The 22,110-nt window shown below is 39.2% G+C and overlaps 1 protein-coding gene across 1 annotated transcript in view; it reads right to left on the bottom strand.

Moving 5' to 3' along the window:
• The window catches only part of LOC135932616 (hereditary hemochromatosis protein homolog), a 68,717-nt gene that overhangs the window by 32,437 nt on the left and 14,170 nt on the right, over positions 1 to 22,110 (bottom strand). Inside the window, exons 6-7 of the mRNA XM_065470108.1 lie at positions 16,570 to 16,839; positions 15,944 to 16,195 (exon numbers count right to left, since the gene is read on the bottom strand). Coding sequence (XP_065326180.1) covers positions 15,944 to 16,195; positions 16,570 to 16,839 — 522 coding nt within the window. The remainder of the gene's footprint in view (positions 1 to 15,943; positions 16,196 to 16,569; positions 16,840 to 22,110) is intronic.

Consider the following 22,110-nt stretch of genomic DNA (forward strand, 5'->3'; position numbering starts at 1 on the left):
TGTTTCTCGATTCCCATCCATACATACGATAAAGTATAACCAGTAATCCCATAATCCAACAAAAGCGTTTTATCTAACATTTTTCTTTTTGGGATATTTTTTGTTAAATTGCACGTCACAGACCACGAACACAGAAACTCACACACTCTTCCTGATGAAAATCATGATTGTGAAGAAGTTAGATATTTAAAAAATGTTGCAGCAAAATGCAAAATGTTCAAGAATTGTTTAAATTCTTTTTTTCATTAATCTTTTTCAATAAGTCTACACTCAGTAGTGGAAAATCTGAAAACTGAATTTCAGGATTTTCTTTGTTGTTAACTTTATTAAAATCAAAAAATAGAAATATAACATTTACATTTCAGCACTACTATAAGAACTTGCTGCCTCACACTTCTCTTGATCATAGGTAAGGCTCAAGGTCAGACATCAACATTGGTATAAAAGCAGGCTGACATCAGCATGTTGTGATTAAAAAAAACTTCATCACAAATCAAAAATTTGTACAGCCCTTCAGAGGAGCTGAGTTCTCTGAGTGCTCTTGTTGCATTTGAATAATATCATAGATATCTTAGCTTTCCTTAACCCCTTCTCTGTTGGAAAGCTCAGCTGGGACACCTTGTTGCAAAGAGATTAATTACATTCACATAGCTGCTTCCTTTAGCTGCTTTAGGCTTAACAAGGACTTATTCAATTAAGTATCTTCTCCTGTGCATTTATGAAGAAACTACCACAGTTGTTCTACTACACGTGTGCTCTGCTCATTTCTATAAAGAAAAATTTAAAGGATTTAGCCCGATTATCTAATAGAAATGTAACTCCATATTGTTACCACCTAAATCAACTGCATTTTAAAGGTTTTGACTCCACACACGAACAGCTCTCAATATAAACAGATAAGAATGAGATCAACAGAAAAGAGGATCTTGCCAATGCTACAAATATTTTGGGGACAGGAGGATTTGTGATGCAGATCATGAAGTGGTGATTAGAAGCCAGGATGAAAAATGAGAAATCACTGTGGCAGGATGTGGTTGTGGCTCATCTCCAAGGGGAAAGGTGAAGTTAGGGTTAGGGTTAGATTAGGTTAAGTTTTAAATTGGGTCAGCTCAAAAACTAAAAAAATAAAAGTCAGTGGACACACACACACACACACACACACACATGTCTGGTTTGCTATCCTCGTGGGGACATCCCATTGACATAATGCTTTCCCTAGCCCCTTACCCTAACCCTAACCATTAAAAATGAATGCCTAACCCTAACCCTTACCCTAAACCTAACCATAACCTAATTGTAACCCTGACAGTAAAACCGCATTTTGAGTGTGAAAATTGCTTTCAACCCCGAGGGGACCTGGATTTTGGTCCCCACGGTGCAGAAAGTCCCCACCAGGATAGTAAAAGTCAGATTTTGGTCCCCACCAGGATAGTACGAACCCGTACACACATACACACACACACACACACACACACACACACACACACACACACACATTTTGAAGCCAAACAATCTGCCTGATACCTGCAAGACAACACAAAACACAAGTGTCTTCTGGTAATAAAGTTTTACTGACAGCAGACTGGGACCTTGAGCTACTCTGAACAACTTGCTGTCTGAACCCTATGAAGGAGTAATTAGGGCCACATTAAGAAAAAAACTGAGTTGAAATATTGAGATTAAAATCAACATTTCATTTTCAAAAAAAGCCAATGTCAAATTGCTATGGCTGTGGCTGTCTTCCCCAATGTGTAGAGCTAAAGATTAATGATTTACTCTAGTAAGCACAGTTAATTAATGACCAATAGAAACATTTAAAGTAAAACTATATTTATTCTCTGTGATGTCTATTATTTGTAGTACAAATAAACAAGAGTTTGATGACACTCACAATTGTTTCCATATAATTCTTATTATCCTCCAATTATGTCAGCATTGTTTAATTGGCAATACTAAAAACTCACAGAAGGATAATTTTTTCAGTTTTTTCTTTAACCATCCAGAACTAGCTGACTATAAAAAACAATTAAAATGCAGCAAAACCACCCAGCTTTGTTTGTTAACAGAACCCACATCTTTTAGACCATTTTAGTTTCTCCATCAGTTTCCTGTTGTCGGAGGTGTCGGAGGAGTTTCTCTCCTCCTGGCAGTCTGCATCACTGGATTTGTCATCTAAAGATGAAACAGTGAGATACAGGAAACATTCCCATTAATGACTTTGGAATTAAAGTATGCCACCATTGTATTAATTTGTATTAATTGGGTGGTAATTTTAGGGAATCATGGAAGGAGGTGTACAGGTGTACAATATGTAACACACACAGGTAAGAACAAAATACAAACTGTACCACATATAACTGGATACAACAAGTTTTACAATGTAGTAATATGTCTCGCGGTGGCAGACTGTGAGGATGCAGGGAAGAATAGGACTCAAATGCAGGTCTCTTACGATGAACGGTGAATTTATTTACAGTGAGTGAAAACATACAGCTATATACAAGACTAGGCACTGTGGCTCCTGTGGTGATTCCTCCCCAGAATCCCACATAGTGCAAAATATCCATGAAAAGGTGAAAACAGCAACTCCAAAACTCCTCTTCCCACACCGTGACTCCCCTCCGAGAAAAAGACGCACTCCGCTCCTGATTCCTGGTGGCACACAGACAAAACAGCTTATCAGGCACATAAGTCAACGGTTGTACTAACAAGTTTGACTCAAGGATGGACCCCCGACTGGAGCTCAGCCACACTCTTAAATAGGTTGCTCTTAACGAGGCCATCAGCTGCAGCAGGTGATGGCTGATTAGCAGCAGGTGTGGCAGCTTCCAGTGCGGGAACTCGCAGTCCAATTGGCAACCAAAACATCCTGGAGCGCGAGGTAACATAAATACACAGGGAGACGGAGAAAAAAGGAGAGAAAACAACCAAAACACTACACATGGAAAAATAAACAGAAATACAAAAATACATGAGCCCTGGGTCCCTAGACCCAGGCCATGACATAATATTCAAAAGCATGTTGGTGAACGTATAATCACAGAAAAAAATGTTTCTTCAGCAAAGATAGGAATGGTTACTGTTTAATACTTTCTTGCAGACAGTGAACTTTAGTGGAGGCTTGGACGTTAAATTCAGCCTTCAGACTGACTGGCAGAAGAGGAACATGATCTCACAGAGCTGCTGTCTGGACCAGGTTTAACATTAATTATTGAGGGTGGAGCCTGTGTTATATTTTAATATTGTAAAATGTTTTTAAACACCTGCAACAGCTTTGAGCCTTTAAATGTTCTGTAATGCAGATAATAAATAAATAAATACCTCATCCCATTATAATATTCAGAGACAATGTAGAGATGCTGAAAACAGAGTAAACAGGCAACATGTGAGCAAGAAGCAAAACTGGTTTGGAAACTTATCTAAATATAACAATAAATCTTTATTTTAGTGAGAATTGAGTAAGAAATGAATATCAAACTGGTTCAGTAATCACAGAAGTATTTTAGTGATACACTGAATTGTGCTGGATGACAGAAGATAGCAAGTGTAATCTTTAACTGCATAAAACCTAATTTTTAAGGCTTGAACCTGAACTCTGGACAGTGATTGTAGAATAGGCCAACTTTGACCATTTCCACATGACCATGAAACAGCTGGCTGTCCTGCTTTAGATCCATTCTTCCTAATGTAAATGCTCAGACTTGGTACAAGAGAACTGGCAGGTTAAAGACTCGATCAGATCAGAGCCCATGGAGCAAAGTTCAGGTCTGAACTGAATGTGTGAAAACTGCTTTAATAAAAATCTCCCAGAGCCTCACAATAATTAATCTCATGGTAAGACATTAAGGGATTTACTGACACTGTAACAATAAAACATCTCATTTCTGCGTGTTGACTGCAGTTGCGAATTTTGATGTTCAGTATTTTAAGTATTAATGTTATTTGTGTCATATCAGCTTATATGATGACGGGATACAGGATCCATGCTTCTGTGAAGCACACACTGATTATAAATGTGCTGCTAAATATCTATAATTTAAAACTATTTAAAGCATTTCCTCTCTTTAGCCGGATACAATTCAAAGAAAACCAGTTTTCCTCTATGAATGATGTTGGGAAGCAATACAATAAATAAATGAAATTAAGTTTTAAAAAAAAGCAGAGCCACAAAAGTAGTTTTTGGATCATATCATGTAAGAACTCAGAACAACACACATCCAGCAAAATGAAACAGCACTAAAACACATTTTCTCTAATCTGATTCCTTCCACCTTAATATTACATACAACTTTTTTCTTGGTGTTTGACCCTCAGTCCTGTGCAGACCACCACTAATATATAGTTTACAGACTGAGAATATAAGTTGATGAACAAAACAGAGTTTCAACAATCACCAAAAAAAGGAGAAACTGAAAGACAAATCCCTAAAATGTGTCTTTTTTTGGTAGTTTGAATTATTTTTTCTTTTTTGGTTTGTTTTCTTTCTGTTTTGTCAGTCACTGTGATTGTGGATATTTCATTGAGCTCCTCTGATGAATGAATAATAATAATAGCTCAGTGCAAGTAAAACGTTTTAGGGATAATTTTTTTTAACAATTAAAAATAAGATATAGTAAAACATTAAAATACACTTTACTTCAAAGATTAAACTTGTCCTTTGAATTCTAAGAATATAAGCCTGTCTACAAAAATCCAATTCACATAAAAGAATATTTACAATAAGCCTTCATATACTTACAATTTTAAATAAAAGAAAATATATTCTGCTACTTTTTTACTGGAGGTGCATGCAGGGTCCTGAGTTTGTCTATGTGAGTCTTTATTGAGATTCTCAAACTCTTCCTTGTTGTCAGGATCTGTAAGGTAAAAAGAAAAAAAAGACTTACAATATTTATCTAGAGTGCATGTCAGATAAAGAGAAAAGAGCACAGAAAAATGGTGTACTTATGAAATTTTTGGTGTCTGTCTGAAAGGGAAAGGCAAATAATTTCTATTACCCTTCATAATAGCTACCAAACTTTCATGTAAGTTCAGCAATAACCATAACTAACATATGCTATACTGCAGAAATAATGTAACCAAGCCCAGCACTGCTGCTCTCTCACATTTCTTCTTTTTGTAAACAGGAAATCCAATGGCAGCAATGGGGATGAGAACAAGAAGAACCACTAAGACAGCAGTCATGGGGAACAGCATGTCAGAGGGATTCTCTGCTCAGTAAAACAAACAAACAAACAAAAAACAACAACCCAAAAACCTAGATGTGTGTGTGGGTGTGTTCTTTGTGCAGTGTCAGGTCCTTGGAGAACCTCCCACTCCTAAGTCATGTGTTGAAGATGTGATGGCTCTGATGAAGGGAAAAACTCTGTCCCCAAATGTTCGACTTTGTGCGCTCTGCCCTGAGTATGATCCAGTTACTGGCCTGATAAGAGTTGGAGGACGCCTGAGACGTGCCGAAGGTCTGGACTCAGACACCACACACCCTATTGTGCTACCTCCCGAACACCCGGTAACAACAACAAACAACCTTTATTTTTTACACAAACAATCATACAGAGAACAACATGTAGTAAAATGTTTTGTGTCCAAGCTGCTGACAGATGTAGCTGCATCATTACAGGACTTTGGTTTTTAGCATGGGGGGTCTAGCCGGGACCTTTACTGGATGCTGGGTGGGAATCAAACTTGCAACTCCCGCTCCAAAGGTGCGTAGTCTTACCACAACATTATCCAACTGCCACTTTTTTTTTTTTTTTTTAAATATAACAAGTTCAAGACTTGTGGCAAAGAGTTTAATTAGTAACATTACCAGCTACATGCCATTCATCCACAGCCAGTTTCTGTAAATTAAAACTATTTAAAGCACATCCTCTCTTAAGCCTTATTGTCAGGAAGTCCAACATGCAATTAAAAGAAAATTGATTTTCCTCTATGAATGAACCTTGGAATAATTTTTTTTAAAAGTAGAGCCACAAAAGTAGCTTTTAGATGATATACTGTCAGTTAATTTTTGTCAGAAACCCAACACATCTCTTTCAAAATGAAACAGCACCAAAACACATGTTACTAATCTGATTCCTTTCACCAAAAGACCACCACAAATATATAGTGTACAGCCTGAGAATATAAGTTCACAAAAAAAAAAAACAAGTTTAACAATCTCTAGAAAAAAAAACTTAAAAAAATAAATAAACTGAAAGACCGAATCAAAATCCCTTTTTTAGTAGTTGTATGTATTTATTTATTTATTATTCATTTATTTATTTATTGAATTAGTTAACAATTCTGGCTATAAGTTAGACTCATTCCTGGAAGATGTTGGACTCCACCATGGCTGCCATTTGCCTCAGAATCTATTCAGAATTTTTATGGACAGCCAAGGAAGGAGTGTTTTGGATTTGGTGAGCTCTGGATCTTCTCTTTGTTTTTTGAACATGGTGTGACTGGCTTCATCAAGCTAATCAGAACTAAAACTAAATTTCAAAAGAATTCAGCTACTACAACTCACCTTTTAATGTAAAACATTTTCACTGCCATAATGACTATTATTTTTGACTGCATGTTCATCAAGTTCTTAATCAATATTCTCAATTAAACTATATACTCAGGTTATCTCCCTCTAAGCTGTTTGCCTCTGCTGCTAAAGTCCAAAGCAGATTATGTTACACAGGGTTTGACACACTGTACATCATAGAGTTCCCCACCTGCAAAACTCTTCAACATGAATGAAAGTCTTATAAAGTATTCAAGAAACACTAACATAAATCAGTAAATTTATATTAGTAATTTATTAGTAATTTATATTAGTGAACCTTCCCTCCTGGGAAGGAGGTTTGAACTAAATGGCTTATAGAGAAGAGTCTAAAGGTCACGTCAAAGCGTGGTTAGTAGTAAATCTTTTGGCAAGTTAAATCCTTGCTAACCAGTAGGGAGTAACTCACAATATTACAATAAATATATAGTATATATATTACCAGGAAATATCTGGAGAGGCAAATCTGAATCTGACTCCTCAGTTTTTCAGCTGTACTTAAACCATTAAACAGGATGACGATGTTAATGACTCCTCTTTTCCTGTATGTGTAATTTAAAATACTGTATATATTATGTTGAGGTAGTTTGTTTGTCACAAGCATTTTGTGTCCTAATTTTAACTTTAGACGGATGCGTTACAGCAATCAGTGAAAGTTCAAACTGTTCAGACAGTACAAAGTAGCCCATCACCTTATTCATGTATTTTTATATATAATATAAAATATGTTTTATGTTTCTCTTGATATGCGAATACAAATGTGCAAATCTGAGGAAACATTTTAAAATTTTTAACAATAAGCTGAAACATAAAAAAGAGATTTTACTTGAATGTCAACAGGATTCATTCACATATTAAAAAAATATACTACAAATGTTTACAAAATGCAAAAGAAGAATTCAAAAAAGAAAGCTTTTTAAACAACATGCATATTGAAACCTTTTCCTGGGATTTTTACAGTTTGAAAGTGAAGAAATCTCTGTGTGCAGGTTTATGTGGTCTCTGGATTCAGTCTCTCAGAGAGTTCAGAGAGGTTGTTAAGAGCTGTAAAATGCAAAACACACTGTTAGTCCTCTGATTCTGGACTGGTTTTTATGTACAAAATAACCGAAAACAGTTGGTACTGTATGAATATAATTTTTCTTCACAGACACCTCAGAGTAAAGAAAGAAATGAGTCTTGTATTACCTCTTCCTTCCTGTTTTAGTGTACTGTTAGCTTCAGTTTTCCAGTCTTTGTAAGAATACCAGCTCACCTCCTTTAGAGCTCTCACATTTCCTCTTTCTGTAAACAACAAATCCAACTGCAGCAACGAGGATGAGAAGAACAAGAACAACCACAGCAGCAGTGACGGGGATGCTCGCCTTTCTGCTCAGTAAAACATGAGCAAAACATAATTAGATCATAATTTATATACAGTACATCCTTCCTCCTATGACACAGAGTATTTATGCGATACTCTAATCTCTATCGTGCTACATATATGTGAGTATGTGTGTCTGTAGAAGTATATAATATATATGTGCCAGTATATAGTATTTACTGCATACTTCAAAGCAGGTCTGAAAAAATGCTAATAATAATAGTATAATTATAATATATAACAGTAATGTGAAATTGAATGGGTTGTTTAGCTTCATTTAAAACTCCTATTTTACTGTGTTTCATGACAAAGCTTGTATGAGGAAATACCACAGGTGCCTCCACCCTTGCTGAGTTTGCTGAGATAAGCTTGACCTGTTACTATTTTTAACAGTTTAAATATGTTCCATGCTTATCACCTTGTAAGGAGTTGTTTTACACACAAGGGGCACCGACCTGACATATTTTAGGAAGGAGCAGTGTATAAATAAAGAGGGAACTGATGTCTCAGTGTGAGTCTCCACTGAGATCACCCATGTATATACATGTTTGAGTTGTGTCTTTCTTTGCTTGCTGAAATGATTCTTTGACATAATTTTTGGTCCTCCGAGCCGGAGGAAATAAACAACTGTTTTGTTGTGACTCCAAGCAGAGATCTACACTGATTCCTGACGCCGTGGGGAGCCCGCACTGAAGTCTGTCGACAGCCCTCTCTAGGTAGAGGTGAAAGCCCAAGAGCGTAAAAAATATCTAACGTGTTCAAACTAATAATAGGCAGGATAACAACCTGTAAACTGGTATTAACAATGAAATATAGTTGGCATGACGACCGTGCCTAGAATGAATAGAATGCATGAAACCAGATAATTCACACGAAAATATATCAAATAAAATAGAGAGATGCATAAGGTATAGTGAGGCTGTGTCATTGTTCAGCCAAGGAAAGTGTGTCTCCAGCTTGGGTAAGGGTGAAACTGCAGATCACCCCCAGCCCTGATGGATACATAATAATATATATATATGAAATATTATAATAGACTATTGTATATTTGTAGTATAGTAGTATATTGTAATATACCATTGATGTTATATAGAAATAAAAGAAAATAATTAAAAGATAATAATATTAATAATAATATTAATAGTGACATAATATTAATGAGAAGAAGCATCTTATTCAGTTATGATGTGAGGTGGATAACTGTTATAAGTAGTCTGAATCAAGCTTAAGGTTTGCTCAAACTCAGTACAATGATATGTGAGATGGAAAAAAAAAAGAAAATACCCTAAACTAATCAGGTGCATAGAGGCGCTTGACCTGATTGACATCCTGTCATCCTAGATGAGACTTTGTTAAGATGAAGAGCAAACCTATACTAACAACTAATAAACCAAACCCTGAATACAACAGCTAAAGCTATAGGTTTGAGAAGCTGAATTAAGTATGTGGACACTACCAAGCTAATGAGCAAGTTACACACTCTTTATTTTGTATTAATTTTTTTTGTTTTTCAGAACAGAAGCTGCATGATATTGAAAGCTCACACATGCAGCAGCCTGTGAGCTCAGTTTTTTCCTCACACTTCTGCTTTGTTTCTGACAGCAGCTTTTTTCTTTTTGTGTCCCAACTCATGTGCGTAAAGCGTTCATGCCATCAGCAATTTGTTTTTTGTTTTGTTTGTTTGTTTTGTTGGTTTGGGAACAAATTTGTGATCATACTTGTGGATCACAGTGACACGAAATGATTAGGCATATGATTTACTGATGCCTAGTTTTAGAGCTGTGAGCTATGAGCTGTGAGCAATGCAAAGTTTTTTCCCAACTTAGAAGTTTGATATATGTAACATGTGTGAGCTGTATGAATTCTTTGAAGAATAGCAATTGCCTAAAACGCCTTAAGTAATAATGTAGTGTTGCATCTACAAAGAAGAAGAAGACGCATACAGTATCTTGAAACTAGCATTACAGACAAATACAGTTTTAGCCTTACCAGAGCAGAAGAAATGGTTGAGGTGCGGAGCAATTTTACAGGATGATCTGATGATATGTGATGGGAAACCAATACTACCGATTCTTTGACAATAACACTGCCCCCCCCCCCCCCCCCCCCCCCCCCCTTAAGCAAAAACCCACAACATAGCAATTATGCATATGTACGAAAAGAGAGGGAGAATTCAACACCACATTATTTTAACAATTCAGTCTATCAGGGGGCTTGTGCTGCCTCTTTGACCTCAGTCCTGCTGCTGGGTTCTCCAGGCTAGGAGCCTGCTGAGCTCCTGTGGCCGGGTTCCGAACCACTCTGAGCCCTCTTCCCAGCTCCATCCGTGCGGGCTCTCACATGAGCCTTGTGCCTGCGAACTCGTCTGCCTTCCAACAACTCCATCACAAAAGATACTGGCCCCGAACTGTGGTGAATGACACCAGGCAGCCACTGTGAGCCACCCATAAAGTTTTTGATATGCACACACTCTCCCTGCTTGAAAACACAGCCTCTGGCATGTAGATCATGTGTCACTTTCTGCTCACCTTGTGACTGGTTGACTCTGGCTCCCACATCTGGGCGAAGAAGATCCAGATGAGATCTGGGCTTCCTCCCCATCAGCAACTCCGCTGGGGACAAGAGTGGTTGTATGAGGCGTGATGCGATACTAAAACAGGAAACGGCAGAGCCTCTTTTCTATTGAAAGACCTGGCATTTTTTTCAGACCGTCTTTCAGTGTTTCCACGGCGCACTCCGCTAAGCCATTGGAGGCAGGGTGGTAGGGTGCAGTGCAGATATGCCGGATCCCATTTCTCTCCATAAATTCTTGGAAAACCCCACTTGTGAACGTGGGCCCATTGTCCGTGACCACTGCCTCAGGTAATCCATGTGTTGCAAAGATTCTCCGGAGTGTGTCTGTAACGACTGGGGCTGTGATGGTTGGCGTTATGTGGGCGTCCAGCCATTTTGAATGCGCATCCACCAACACCAGGAACATGTGGCCCAAAAAGGGGCTGGCAAAATCTAGATGAAGCCTGGACCATGGACAGCCAGGCCACTCCCATGGGTGGAGTGGGGCAGGTGGTGGCATTTTTTGGTTTGACTGACATAGAGAACAGGCTTTTACCTTGTCCTCCAAGGCACTGTCCATTCCTGGACACACGAATGACCTAGCCAGACTTTTCATTCGAGAAATCCCTGGATGAGCCTTCAATGATCTGTGACAGACCTGGAGGTGGAACAATGACTCGGGAACCCCACAGGATGCAGCCATCTTGAACACTGAGCTCCTGCTGACGCTTGGCATACGGTTTGAACTGATCCTGCTCCACTGTTGCTGGCCAGCCCTACAACAGCCATTGTTTAACCTGAGATAACTCTGGATCCCGTTCAGTCCATGCTTTGATGTTTTTAGCAGAGACCGGAGAGTTCGCCAGCCTGTCGAGCAAAAAAACAGTTTCTGGCAGCATGTTCGACTTGCCATGGACCTCTGGGAGGGGGAGGCAGCTGAAAGCATCTGCATTCGCATTTTCAGGTCCCGCCTTATAAACAATGCGATACTGGTATGCCGACAGTGTTAATGCCCTGCCCTGAAGCCATGGGTGGGATGCCTTTTGTGTCACTAAAAAGACTCAGGAGGGGCTTATGGTCTGTAACAACAGTAAATGGGCGGCCATACAGGTACTGATGAAACCATTTCACAGCAAAAACTATTGCTAAGCCTTCCTTCTCAAGCTGTGAATAGCCCTTTTCTGCTGCTGTGAGCGTGCATGACGCATATCCGACCGGTTTCTCTTCCCCATCTTCCATGCGATGTGAAAGAACAGCTCCTATGCCATACGGGGAGGCATCACAGGACAGGACTACCTCCTTCTCCGGATCAAAATGCACCAGGAGAGGCGCCGATTGTAACAGTTCTTTTCCTGTCTGAAGGCCTTCTCCTGTGCTTGGGACCACCTCCACTGACTGTCTTTGTGCAGTAGCCCATACAGGGGAGCAAGCATGCTGGAGAGGTCAGGCAAAAACTTCCCATAATAGTTCACTAAACCCAAGAATGATCTTAGTTCAGCTACATTCTTTGGACTCGGGGCTTCCTTTACTGCCCTCACTTTCTCTTCCAGTGGGGACAGGCCCTGAGCTGAGATGCGATGACGCAGGTATGTCACGCTAGGGGCTTGGAAAACACACTTACTGCGCTTCAAACACAACCCAGCTTCTGAGAGCTTCTTCAACACCTGCTCAAGGTTACACAGATGCTCCTCTTCCATTTTACCTGTAACTAAAATGTCATCCAAGTAAACAGCAACACCAGGAATGTTTTGCAGAAGATTGTCCATGGTGCCCTGAAAGATAGCTGGACTAGATGCAACGCCAAAGACCAGGCGGTTGTACTTGAACAGTCCCTTGTGTGTGTTTATTGTCACATATTTTTTTGATTCCTCATCCGGCAGCAACTGCTGGTAAGCATGACTCATATCCAACTTTGTGAATGTCTGACCACCCGCCAGTGTGGCAAACAGGTCATCCACTCGAGGCAGAGGGTAGGCGTCAAGCTGAGAGGCTTGGTTTACTGTCAGTTTGTAATCACCACATATACGCACCCCTCCGTCCTCCTTCAACACTGGTACAATCGGGGCTGCCCAGTTCGAGAACTCTATTGGCTCAATGACCCCTATCTGTTGTAGTCTCTCCAACTCTGCTTCCACCTTGGCCTTCATGGCGTATGGTACAGTGCGTGGTTTGAAAAAGCGTGGCCGGGCAAAAGGGTCCACACACAGCTTCAGAGTGGTGCCCTGGAGAGTGCCCAATTCATTCTTGAACACATCTGCATACTTTCCCAGTAATTCTGCTATTACAGTTACATACCTGATTTCCCTCCAGTTCAGGCGCATTTTCTGAAGAAGGTCACGACCCAGCAGACTAGGACCTTCCCCTTTCACCACCAGTAGTGTTGCTGCAGTTTCTTGACCCTGATATGCTGCATGCACCTCTATAGCACCAAGCAGGGGAATGCATTCACCTGTGTACTGTCTCAGGCTTATCTCAGTCGCTTGGAGAGCCGGCGCCCCGCCCAAGTGCCACAAGCTGTGGTGGGTGGCTTGGCTGATCACGGAAGCCGAGGCCCCTGTATCCACCTCCATTTGTAGCTCCTTCCCATTTACCTGGATAGTGGCATAGATGGGCTCCGCACGGCACTTATTAAAGCCAACCAGATAAAACATGTTGAAAACACACTCATCCTCCTCAGGCGCCATGCTCTGCAGGTGATGCGTGTTTAGTTTGGGTCATTCCTTCTTTGATTTCTCCTTAGTGCCCCTGCATTTCTTGGCTAAGTGCCCCTTTTTCTTGCAGTTATGGCAGGTACTGTCTTTGAAAACACAGTCCTTGGCAAAGTGTGCTCCCCCACACCGGTAACACTCCAAAAGCTCTCTCGGTTTGCCCCGCACACTCTGAGATACATGATGCACCTCGTCTGAGTGCATATTGTTGTTAGCTTTCCGAATGTCTTTAGTGTTATTAGCTGCTATTTCTATTGCCTGAGCAATTTCCAAAGCTTTCTTAAAGTCCAGTGTGGGCTCCCCTAACAACTGACGCTGCATGCCATCATCATATATACCACACACCAACCTGTCGCGTAGCATGTCATCCACCACGCCTCCAAACTCACAGTGCTCCGATAGCTATCTCAGCTCCGCCACATATGCAGCCACCGAAACTCCCGGCTTGCGTGAATGAGTGTGGAATTTGAACCGCTGAACAATCACGGAGGGTTTCAGGCAGTGATGATTTTGCACCAACGTCACCAGTTCTTTGAAACTGAAGTCTCCGGGTTTCCGAGGCGTCGTCAGGTTACGTATCAACTTGTAGGTCCTCGCTCCACACACACTGAGAAGAACTGACCTTTTTTTTTTCCTTCGTCCGAAATGTCGTTTGCCAAGAAAAAGTGTTCCAGCCTCTCGACATATTCAATCCAGTTGCAGTCTCCCTCGGCGAACTCCATGAGTGATCCGATCGTAGCCATAGATGCGAAGTGGTAGTCCGACTGCAAAATCCGTAGCAAAAACTCAAAACTGTCCGCGTTTGGCTTTTATCCTCGTCACCAAAAAGGTGTTATAACCTCAGGATAAAAATGCTCGGAAACTCAGGTGCCACTTTTAGGACGTTTACTGACCACTTTTAGAAACAACCACAGCTAGTCGCAATACATACAGGAAACTGTTTCTCACATAACATTCCGACAGAGAAAACCCTGAAAAACCTCTGAAGGTTCCGGGGTGCAACGCCCCCAAACATACATTAACAAGAACACTGTCTATAACACATACCATATGTGAGTACAAGAAAACAACTATTAGAATATAATGTGTTAAATTTGCTTAGATGAGAGGGTCCAGCAGTAGATCAGAGAAATAGGGAAGGATTTGTCTGTGTGTTTAGTTTGGCTTAGCTATAGGCTTGAGAGTGTGTGTAATTGTGTAGAGGGAAAGGAATTTATTGACACTGGGGGTTTGCCTGTCATAAAAGGAGACAGGAAGCTACAGTTGGAGGATGCTGATGCTTTTACCTGAATTTAATAAATGCTCATAATTATCATTACTTAGAAGTAGGTTTGCAGGAGACTCTCCACATGCTTATCTGTAAATGTAAGACAACAAGAGGCCAATGCAGAGTGGAGGTCTCAGTGCTTGTAATCTGTTAACTCTGTTTTGTATGTTTTGTAAAGGAATTTGGTGTAGCTTGGGTGAGGAGATTACTTTTATGACCGGCAGGAAGTCACGTACACAGAGACACACACACACACACACACACACACACACACACACACACACACACACAGTGCTTTAACTGTTACGACGCACACACAACCACACGCACACTCACTATAGTGCACTCACACATACACACAGGTACGCGCACACACAGGCACTCACGTGCTCGCACATACATACACAAACACAGAGTTTGCAACACACCATGGGGGTTTTATGATGGGGTCGCTTCTATAAAACTGGGTGTAACGAACAAAGAAGTGAAGATCTGCAAAGGGACACCGGCCTTGCACATCTCCCCTTCTAGAAGATGCATGCGTAACTGAAGATGAATAAAGGTTTGGTAAAATGACTACTGAGTCCGGTGCCGTCTCTGGATGCCCGAGGAATAAAAAAAAAAAAAAAACGGGGTGAAACTGATTTTCTGAAATAATTTATTAAGGGAAAAAAGATAAATCATGTTAAATCATGAATTACCTATGTGATATATATCAGTTTGGAAAGGTTTAAAAAGCCTCTTTTGTCCCCTGCTCCCTTGTTCCCCAGGTCCTAGACATGTCTTTGTGTTTTGCCTCCCGTTTCTGTTTCCATGTTCCCATGTCTGTTCCTCCCCCCGGGTCCCAGTGTTAATCCGTGCATCTAGTCTCCATCTTAGTTTGTTTCCCATTTTATTTTGACAGTCTCGTGTCCCATATTCATTGTGTTCAGTTTTGCTTCCTCCTGTGTCATGTCTATTCATCCCAGCTGTGCTCCCGCTGTGTTTCCACTTCCCTCGTCATCTATGTGTATAGATTGTGTGAGTTTCCCTGTGTTCATCGTCAGATCATCTGCAATCCTTCCCCGTGTCTCCATGCTCCCTTGCGCACCAGGTTTCTGATTATTTAGCCTTCCCAGTTTAGGTTTTCATTTTTTTAGCACCCAAAATAAATTGTGAACTTTTTGTTAAAAGGTCTAGTTACCCTTTTATTGTCTGCATTTAGGTCCTCATAAGCCACACGGTCTGCAGCCTCAGACCGTGACAGGTGGTTATGAAAGAAAATAATCCAGAACATCATCTAAAGAACTGCAGGCCTCTCTTGCTTCAGTTAATGTCAGTTTTCATGATTTAACAATAACAAAGAGAAAATGGCATTCACTAGAGAGTGCTAAGGCAAAAGCCGCTGGTTAAAATCAGCCTAAATGTTTTGCCATTTTCTCTTTAAAAAACAACTGTAATGAAGATAATCCAACATAAAATAAACATTACTACATCCATTTGAAGATGACATGATTCTACCTGCAGGGAGAAGTTCCCACTGTCCACATACATCTTCAGCCACGTTGGACACATCTGAGTGAGGAAGTTTTCATTGTGTTTGAGTACAGATCTGTCAGTGTCCCGGGTCTGTTTGGTAATGAGAGCTTCTGGGTTCAGTGCAATCCATGTCAGTGTCTTCACATCAAACTCAAGAAAATCCTCTCCATTCCATCCATACTTTATCACACCTGTCACCTCACCAGTGTTTTGATCCCATTCACAGCCACTTATTATCTGTAAAATCTGGACACCTGAAGAAAGACAGAGAAACAGAAACTGCATTGAACTTTCTGAATATTCTACATTGTGTGGCGCATGAAAAGGGAAAACTGGGTCAACCCAGGACTGATCTGACAGACATCCTGGATATAAACTCTAAGAAGAAGAAAAGATTTAAGGTTAATAATATTCAATGCATTATTTTAATACAGGACTCACACATACAAATTCAATAAATCTATTGTTTTGTCATGTTTTTTTTAAATAATATTCATGTTAGTAAGGTTTGATGACTTAAGACTTTAAATCTGTAACTAATGAAAACAATTTTACATACATCGACTTTACTTTGGTATATTTATAATTTATAATGATTTAATCTAAAGAATAACATTTAATACTGCACCTCCACTTTGGTTGAACTGCTGCTTCAAGCTAGAAATCTGGGTTCTGAAGAAGCTTGGCAGACTCACAAAACACTGCTGAGTGAACATCTCCAACATCTGAGCATTTTTATCAAATATTTTCTTCATCCAGTCCTGTCTTGGTTCCAGTGTCTTGCTGTTTCTGTCACAGTATACTGTCTGAATGCCATCAATCACTATAACACCCATAAACTCTGAGATATTTGGGTCTTCATAGGATCCAGTGAAGAAACTATTTAGTGAGTGTTTTGCTGTGGAAAGAACATTTCTAATATTAGTAAATAGTTAAATAAAACATAACTATTATCAGAAATGTTTCCTTGAGTATAATTGAGCAGATTCGTACAAAAACTTGATTACAAGAGATTACATTAGAGTAATCCAACTCCGTGAGTGTGATCAATTAAAAAAAAAAAAACCTCACCTAGGAGGTGCCTCGGAAGCATCCTGGTCAGATACCCAAACCAACTAAACTGAGTCCTTTTAATGTGGAGGAAACCCACCTTCTCTACTCTGAACCCCTCCCAAACTTCCAAGCTCTATTCTAAGCCACCCTTTCAAGAGACCACATTTCCATGATGTGTATTAATAATCTTGTTCTCTCGGTCACTATACCCAGAGCTGACCATGGGTGAGAGTGGGAACATAGATCAACCATTTAATTAACAGCTTCACTTTCATGCTCAGGTCTCTCTGCACCACAATAAACCGGCACAGGGTCTGTCAGTGTCCCGCTCCAGTGTCTCTTCGCTCTTGAAAAAGACAGTGAGACACTTGAACTTCTCCACTTTGGGCAGTAACTCATTCTCAACCCTGAGTGGACATCCTTTTGAAACTTAAGACCATGGACTGAGACTTTTAGGTGCCACGTCTTATCTCAGCTACTTCAAATTTGATTGCAAGTCATCCCAGTATGAGTTGTAGGTCATCGCTCAATGAAACCAACTAAACCACATCATCTCCAAAAAGCAAAGACAAGATTCTGAGGCCAATCATCCAGACACGGTCTGCCCTTCGGTTACACTTAGAAATTTTTTTGCCCATTTTTTACAATAAAAATACTGCAAAACATTTTGAAGATGGACTATTTGGACTTGTGAATATGTAAACTGGAAATAACACAGAGATGAAATATGTGCCAGGTCATTTAAAAACATATTCAGTTGTTAGAAAACTTTGTCAGTGTGCATCTGATATAAAACCTAGAACATTTATAACTTTGCAGATTTTATGATGTAAATATGTCAAAATATTTTTTTTCCTATCAGTGAGAGTTGTGGTTACAATAAAATTCAAACTAAAAACCATGAATGATAAAACATGGAATTCTATATTATTCTTATCATTTCAGAAAAGATTTAACTGTTTTAATCTGAAAATGAACCACCACAGAAGAAGAAAAGCCACAAAACTAAGGTCAAAAGACCTTTTTAAAATGATTCCTTGTATTTAATTTAAATAATTATTAATAGCTCCGTTTCTTTCTGCTGCTATCTGCTAAAACACGTTCTTGCTTGCCTGCACTTGTCCTGCATTGCGAGATACTACCTGTTTAACCCAGAGAATTTTTACTGCTCGCTGGCACATTGTAACTGTATTTACTAAGAGCAATCTTGTAATGCAAATTCAAACATAAATATTTTATATAATTAATTATGATCTTACTTGCAAATGCCGTGCGACAGAGAAAAAGCAGAATCATTATCCTTATCATGTTTAGACCTCTTGAATCAAACTGAAGAAGTGCGAGACGAGTCAAGTGGTTTTACAGGTTTGTCAGTATGAAAGTATTTCCTGGTCTGTTACACATTCTGAGTATTTGAGGCATGTTAAACTCCGACACCCTTCAGTTGAATTTTGACAAACAATCTCTGAGCTTTAGTGTCACAAATATAAAAGCTACTTTCAGCTCCATGGCTACAAGGGATTATCACAGCAGCTCTGCATGTTTGATTTGGCAGACTCTCACACCAGATGCCTTTTTGACAGAACTATAAAAGGAATTTGACTCGATAGCTGGAAACATTGCAGTGCCCTTTTACTAACTAAGCAAACATGTTAACCACCACACCACTGAAGGTACGAGGATCCAATAAATATTCCTGTTTAAACTGTACAGTCAGTTGTCTTCTCAAGCTTTCTTGTCTGATGCTCAAGTCCAGAGCACATCATATTACACAGAATCTGACACACTGCAAATGATGCAACACCTCATCTAACAAATTTTCCACGCGTGGGACTAATAAAGGTTATCTTATCTTATCTCATCTTATCATCTCTGTAACTCTTATTAGCAACGAAAGTGAAATAATGAATCAAACACTATTAAAAATCATTAACTATTATTGGTGTTCTGACTGATTACAATGGCATTGTCCTCTTGTTAATAAGTCAAGTCAAAGTTGATTTATATAACACATTTTTAAGGAAAATCCATTGACCAAAGTCCTGTACAAGTTATACAAAATATGCATTATATAAAAACATTCACTACATTAACAAAAAAAGTAAATAAAACTGTGATTGCATAAAGAGCCAGGGTAATCTGTTCAACTAAACCTGAATGCAAGCAAGAAAATTGTTTTTTTAAAAATGTTTCAGAGTCTGAGTAGCTCTAAAAAAAAAAAAAAGATCTGTTGTCTGCAAAAAGCTCCTCCCAGTGCAGATATTTCTTTAACAACTCGGGACATTTCATGACTGTAAAATTAGTGATTATATTCTAACCGAGCTTTTTCAGCTTCCCATCGCAGTGTGGTGGTGACAGCCTGTGGTGATGTGGCGATCCATGTCACTGTTTGCAGGTCAAATGATAGAAAGTCTTCTACATCATGCCCATACTGATTGAAGCCATTTATCTCTCCAGTCTCATCATCCCATTCACAGCTATTGATTCTTTGCAAAATATGAACACCTGAAAAAGAGAGACAGATGAGATCTCAGCACATCTTACAACTGATATCCACTCCAGGTGCAGAAGCTTGTTCCTCACAAGGTTTTTAATCCACTGTTTTGAGTTCTGGTCCCCTTCCATTGCAGTCACAGTAACCTCCATTATTGTTTTTTATTAATCTTTTATAAAATGTTACTAATTATTGTCACATTATTGAAATAAATATGTGGCTTAATTTAGATTAAAAAGCAGAAAATATTACTTAGGCTAAACATTTGTAGTTCTGTTAGAGCGCTGAAAAAATTACTTCTCGCAACTTACATATATGTTATCGTTAATTGATACATTCATCACTCAACATTCATTCACAACTTACAGAATCTTCTTGATAGCCAAACTAATTTGAGCTAACAGGAAGGCAACAATAACTCAAACAATCACCCATTACAACCAAGCAGAAGAGCATCTTTGAATGAACAACATACTGATCTGACAAATACAGGGCCAGTATCATCAAGTGCTGACACAGATACACAGATATATAAACTACATCTATGCATAATGTACTGAATATATATACATATTGATAATAGCCACTGGGGGGGGGGGCAGCTCTGCTTGCCTTTCTGTAAAGCCCCCACAGGTCACTGCAAAAACCCACAGTATGCTCCTATTTCTTTCTCCCATCACATTCAGTCTTTTGGGGCTCCCCTGTGTTTGCACAGCATGGCTGAGTCACGTGATGACACAACAACAAAACACAGCAAAGCAGTTATGGTCAAGCTGCTTTCACAGACATATCAGACATATCTTTGATGAAACAGAAACAGTCTGCTGAACGTAGAAGAGAAAAACACAAAATAAAGAATTGATTTAACCACGCTCTTACCAATACAAATAACAATGTTGGTATTAATACTATCGATTTAATAACGGGAGGTTATCATCATGCAGCTAGCACATGTCAATATGCACCAGAATCATTAGGTTAAGATGGGGACTGATTATTCAAAGACTCTCGATTTAAATGGGTGAGAATGAAGAGAAGCCAGTAGGCCTGTATTTATTTATTTTCATGGATATTCTGATGTGTTGGCCACTGTGTGTTTATATCTTTTTTATTACATGGGACCAGTGAAGTGAGTATTTGATTGTATTCTTTAATATGAGATTAAACATGCAAACGTCCTAGAGAAGCTCTTACCTACAGCCAACTGATAGAATTGATATAGCCATCGTCTCACATCTTTCTTATTTTTATTTGTGTATATTTCACGTCTAGAGCTTCTGTCAGGAGAGGAATAGAGGAAAGAAAAAAGAAAAAATTTGTATTGAAGGATTCATAACCAAATTCAAGGTCTATACTCACCGGCCACTTTAATAGGTACACCTGTTCAACTGCTTATTACCACTAATATGTAATCAGCCAATCAGATGGCAGCAATTTAGTGTATTTAGGGATCTAGCTAGGCAGGTATGCCATGAAATACTATAAGCCAGGCTACACAAATATTTTTCAGTTTTAAATAGGGGAAAACATCTTGCAAATATGAACATGCATGTATTTACAAATCATATAGTTAATAGTTAATCATTATGTTTAATGAGAATTAAACAAAAATAAAAACATAATTTTTAAAAAATTGAAATCAAATGTGTTGGTGTACACGTCACAATAGCACCCTCTCTCTCTGACTCAAAAACAGTCCTTGTATCTAACTTTAACCAGGAGAGGGCAGTGTTGCTTTTCTTCTGCGTGATTTACACGCGTTTTTGTTGTTGTACAATATCAACCACCTGGGATCCCAAAATTCTTAAATCCACTCTAAATGTAATAACATTTCAAATAAATCTGAGCTCGGTGTATTGCTGAGTTCTAAATTTCCCTTTTAGACTAAAAATAAGTCAAATAAATGTATTTTTATTGTATTGGGCTATGTTTTGCAGATACAAAATATCATTTGAACTCTTTCAAATTCCATTAACTACAGTCTGAGTGTATAACTGAAATCTACGAAATTTTAAAAATCAATTTGAGTTAATCTGAAGTCATGTACAGTTCATTGGGGTTAAAAACAAATTACACATAACTTACTTTATGGACACTGGTGGATGTTTTTAAGCCTCTTTGGGGGGGGGGGGGGGGGTTCTTTGTTTTACAAGGAACAGAACTCCATGTTTGTAACTTAACATCTCCACTCTCCTTTCTCCTCAATCAACTCTATAACAACAGTCTCCTGTTTCCCTTTACAAAAACTCTTACAAATTCATCCATATCCAAGTTATTTGTTATGGACTTCTCATGGGCCAAGATCACTAAATTCTTCTTTCTGTTATGTAACATGGTGCGACGATAGGGGGTTAGGAACCGTGACAAAGTGGAGAAGGAACTCTCATACAATGCTGAAGACAGACCAATTACCAGGGCTGTTACATACAATTTATGCAACTCAGGAAAGGCTTCCTTGTACTCCTGCAGGACTTTACACATAGTGGGCAGGTCTGTTTCCTTTGAACGTTTTTTGAGCAGCATCTATTTTGCCACAAGAACTTAACTTTTCAGACTTACAACATCTGCTACAGTGCCAGCCATCACAGCCAGAGGGTGCAACAGGGTGGGATCTAGAAATGT

The sequence above is a fragment of the Pelmatolapia mariae genome, linkage group LG22 (assembly GCF_036321145.2).
Source record: "Pelmatolapia mariae isolate MD_Pm_ZW linkage group LG22, Pm_UMD_F_2, whole genome shotgun sequence".
Classification (NCBI taxonomy): Eukaryota; Metazoa; Chordata; class Actinopteri; order Cichliformes; family Cichlidae; genus Pelmatolapia; species Pelmatolapia mariae.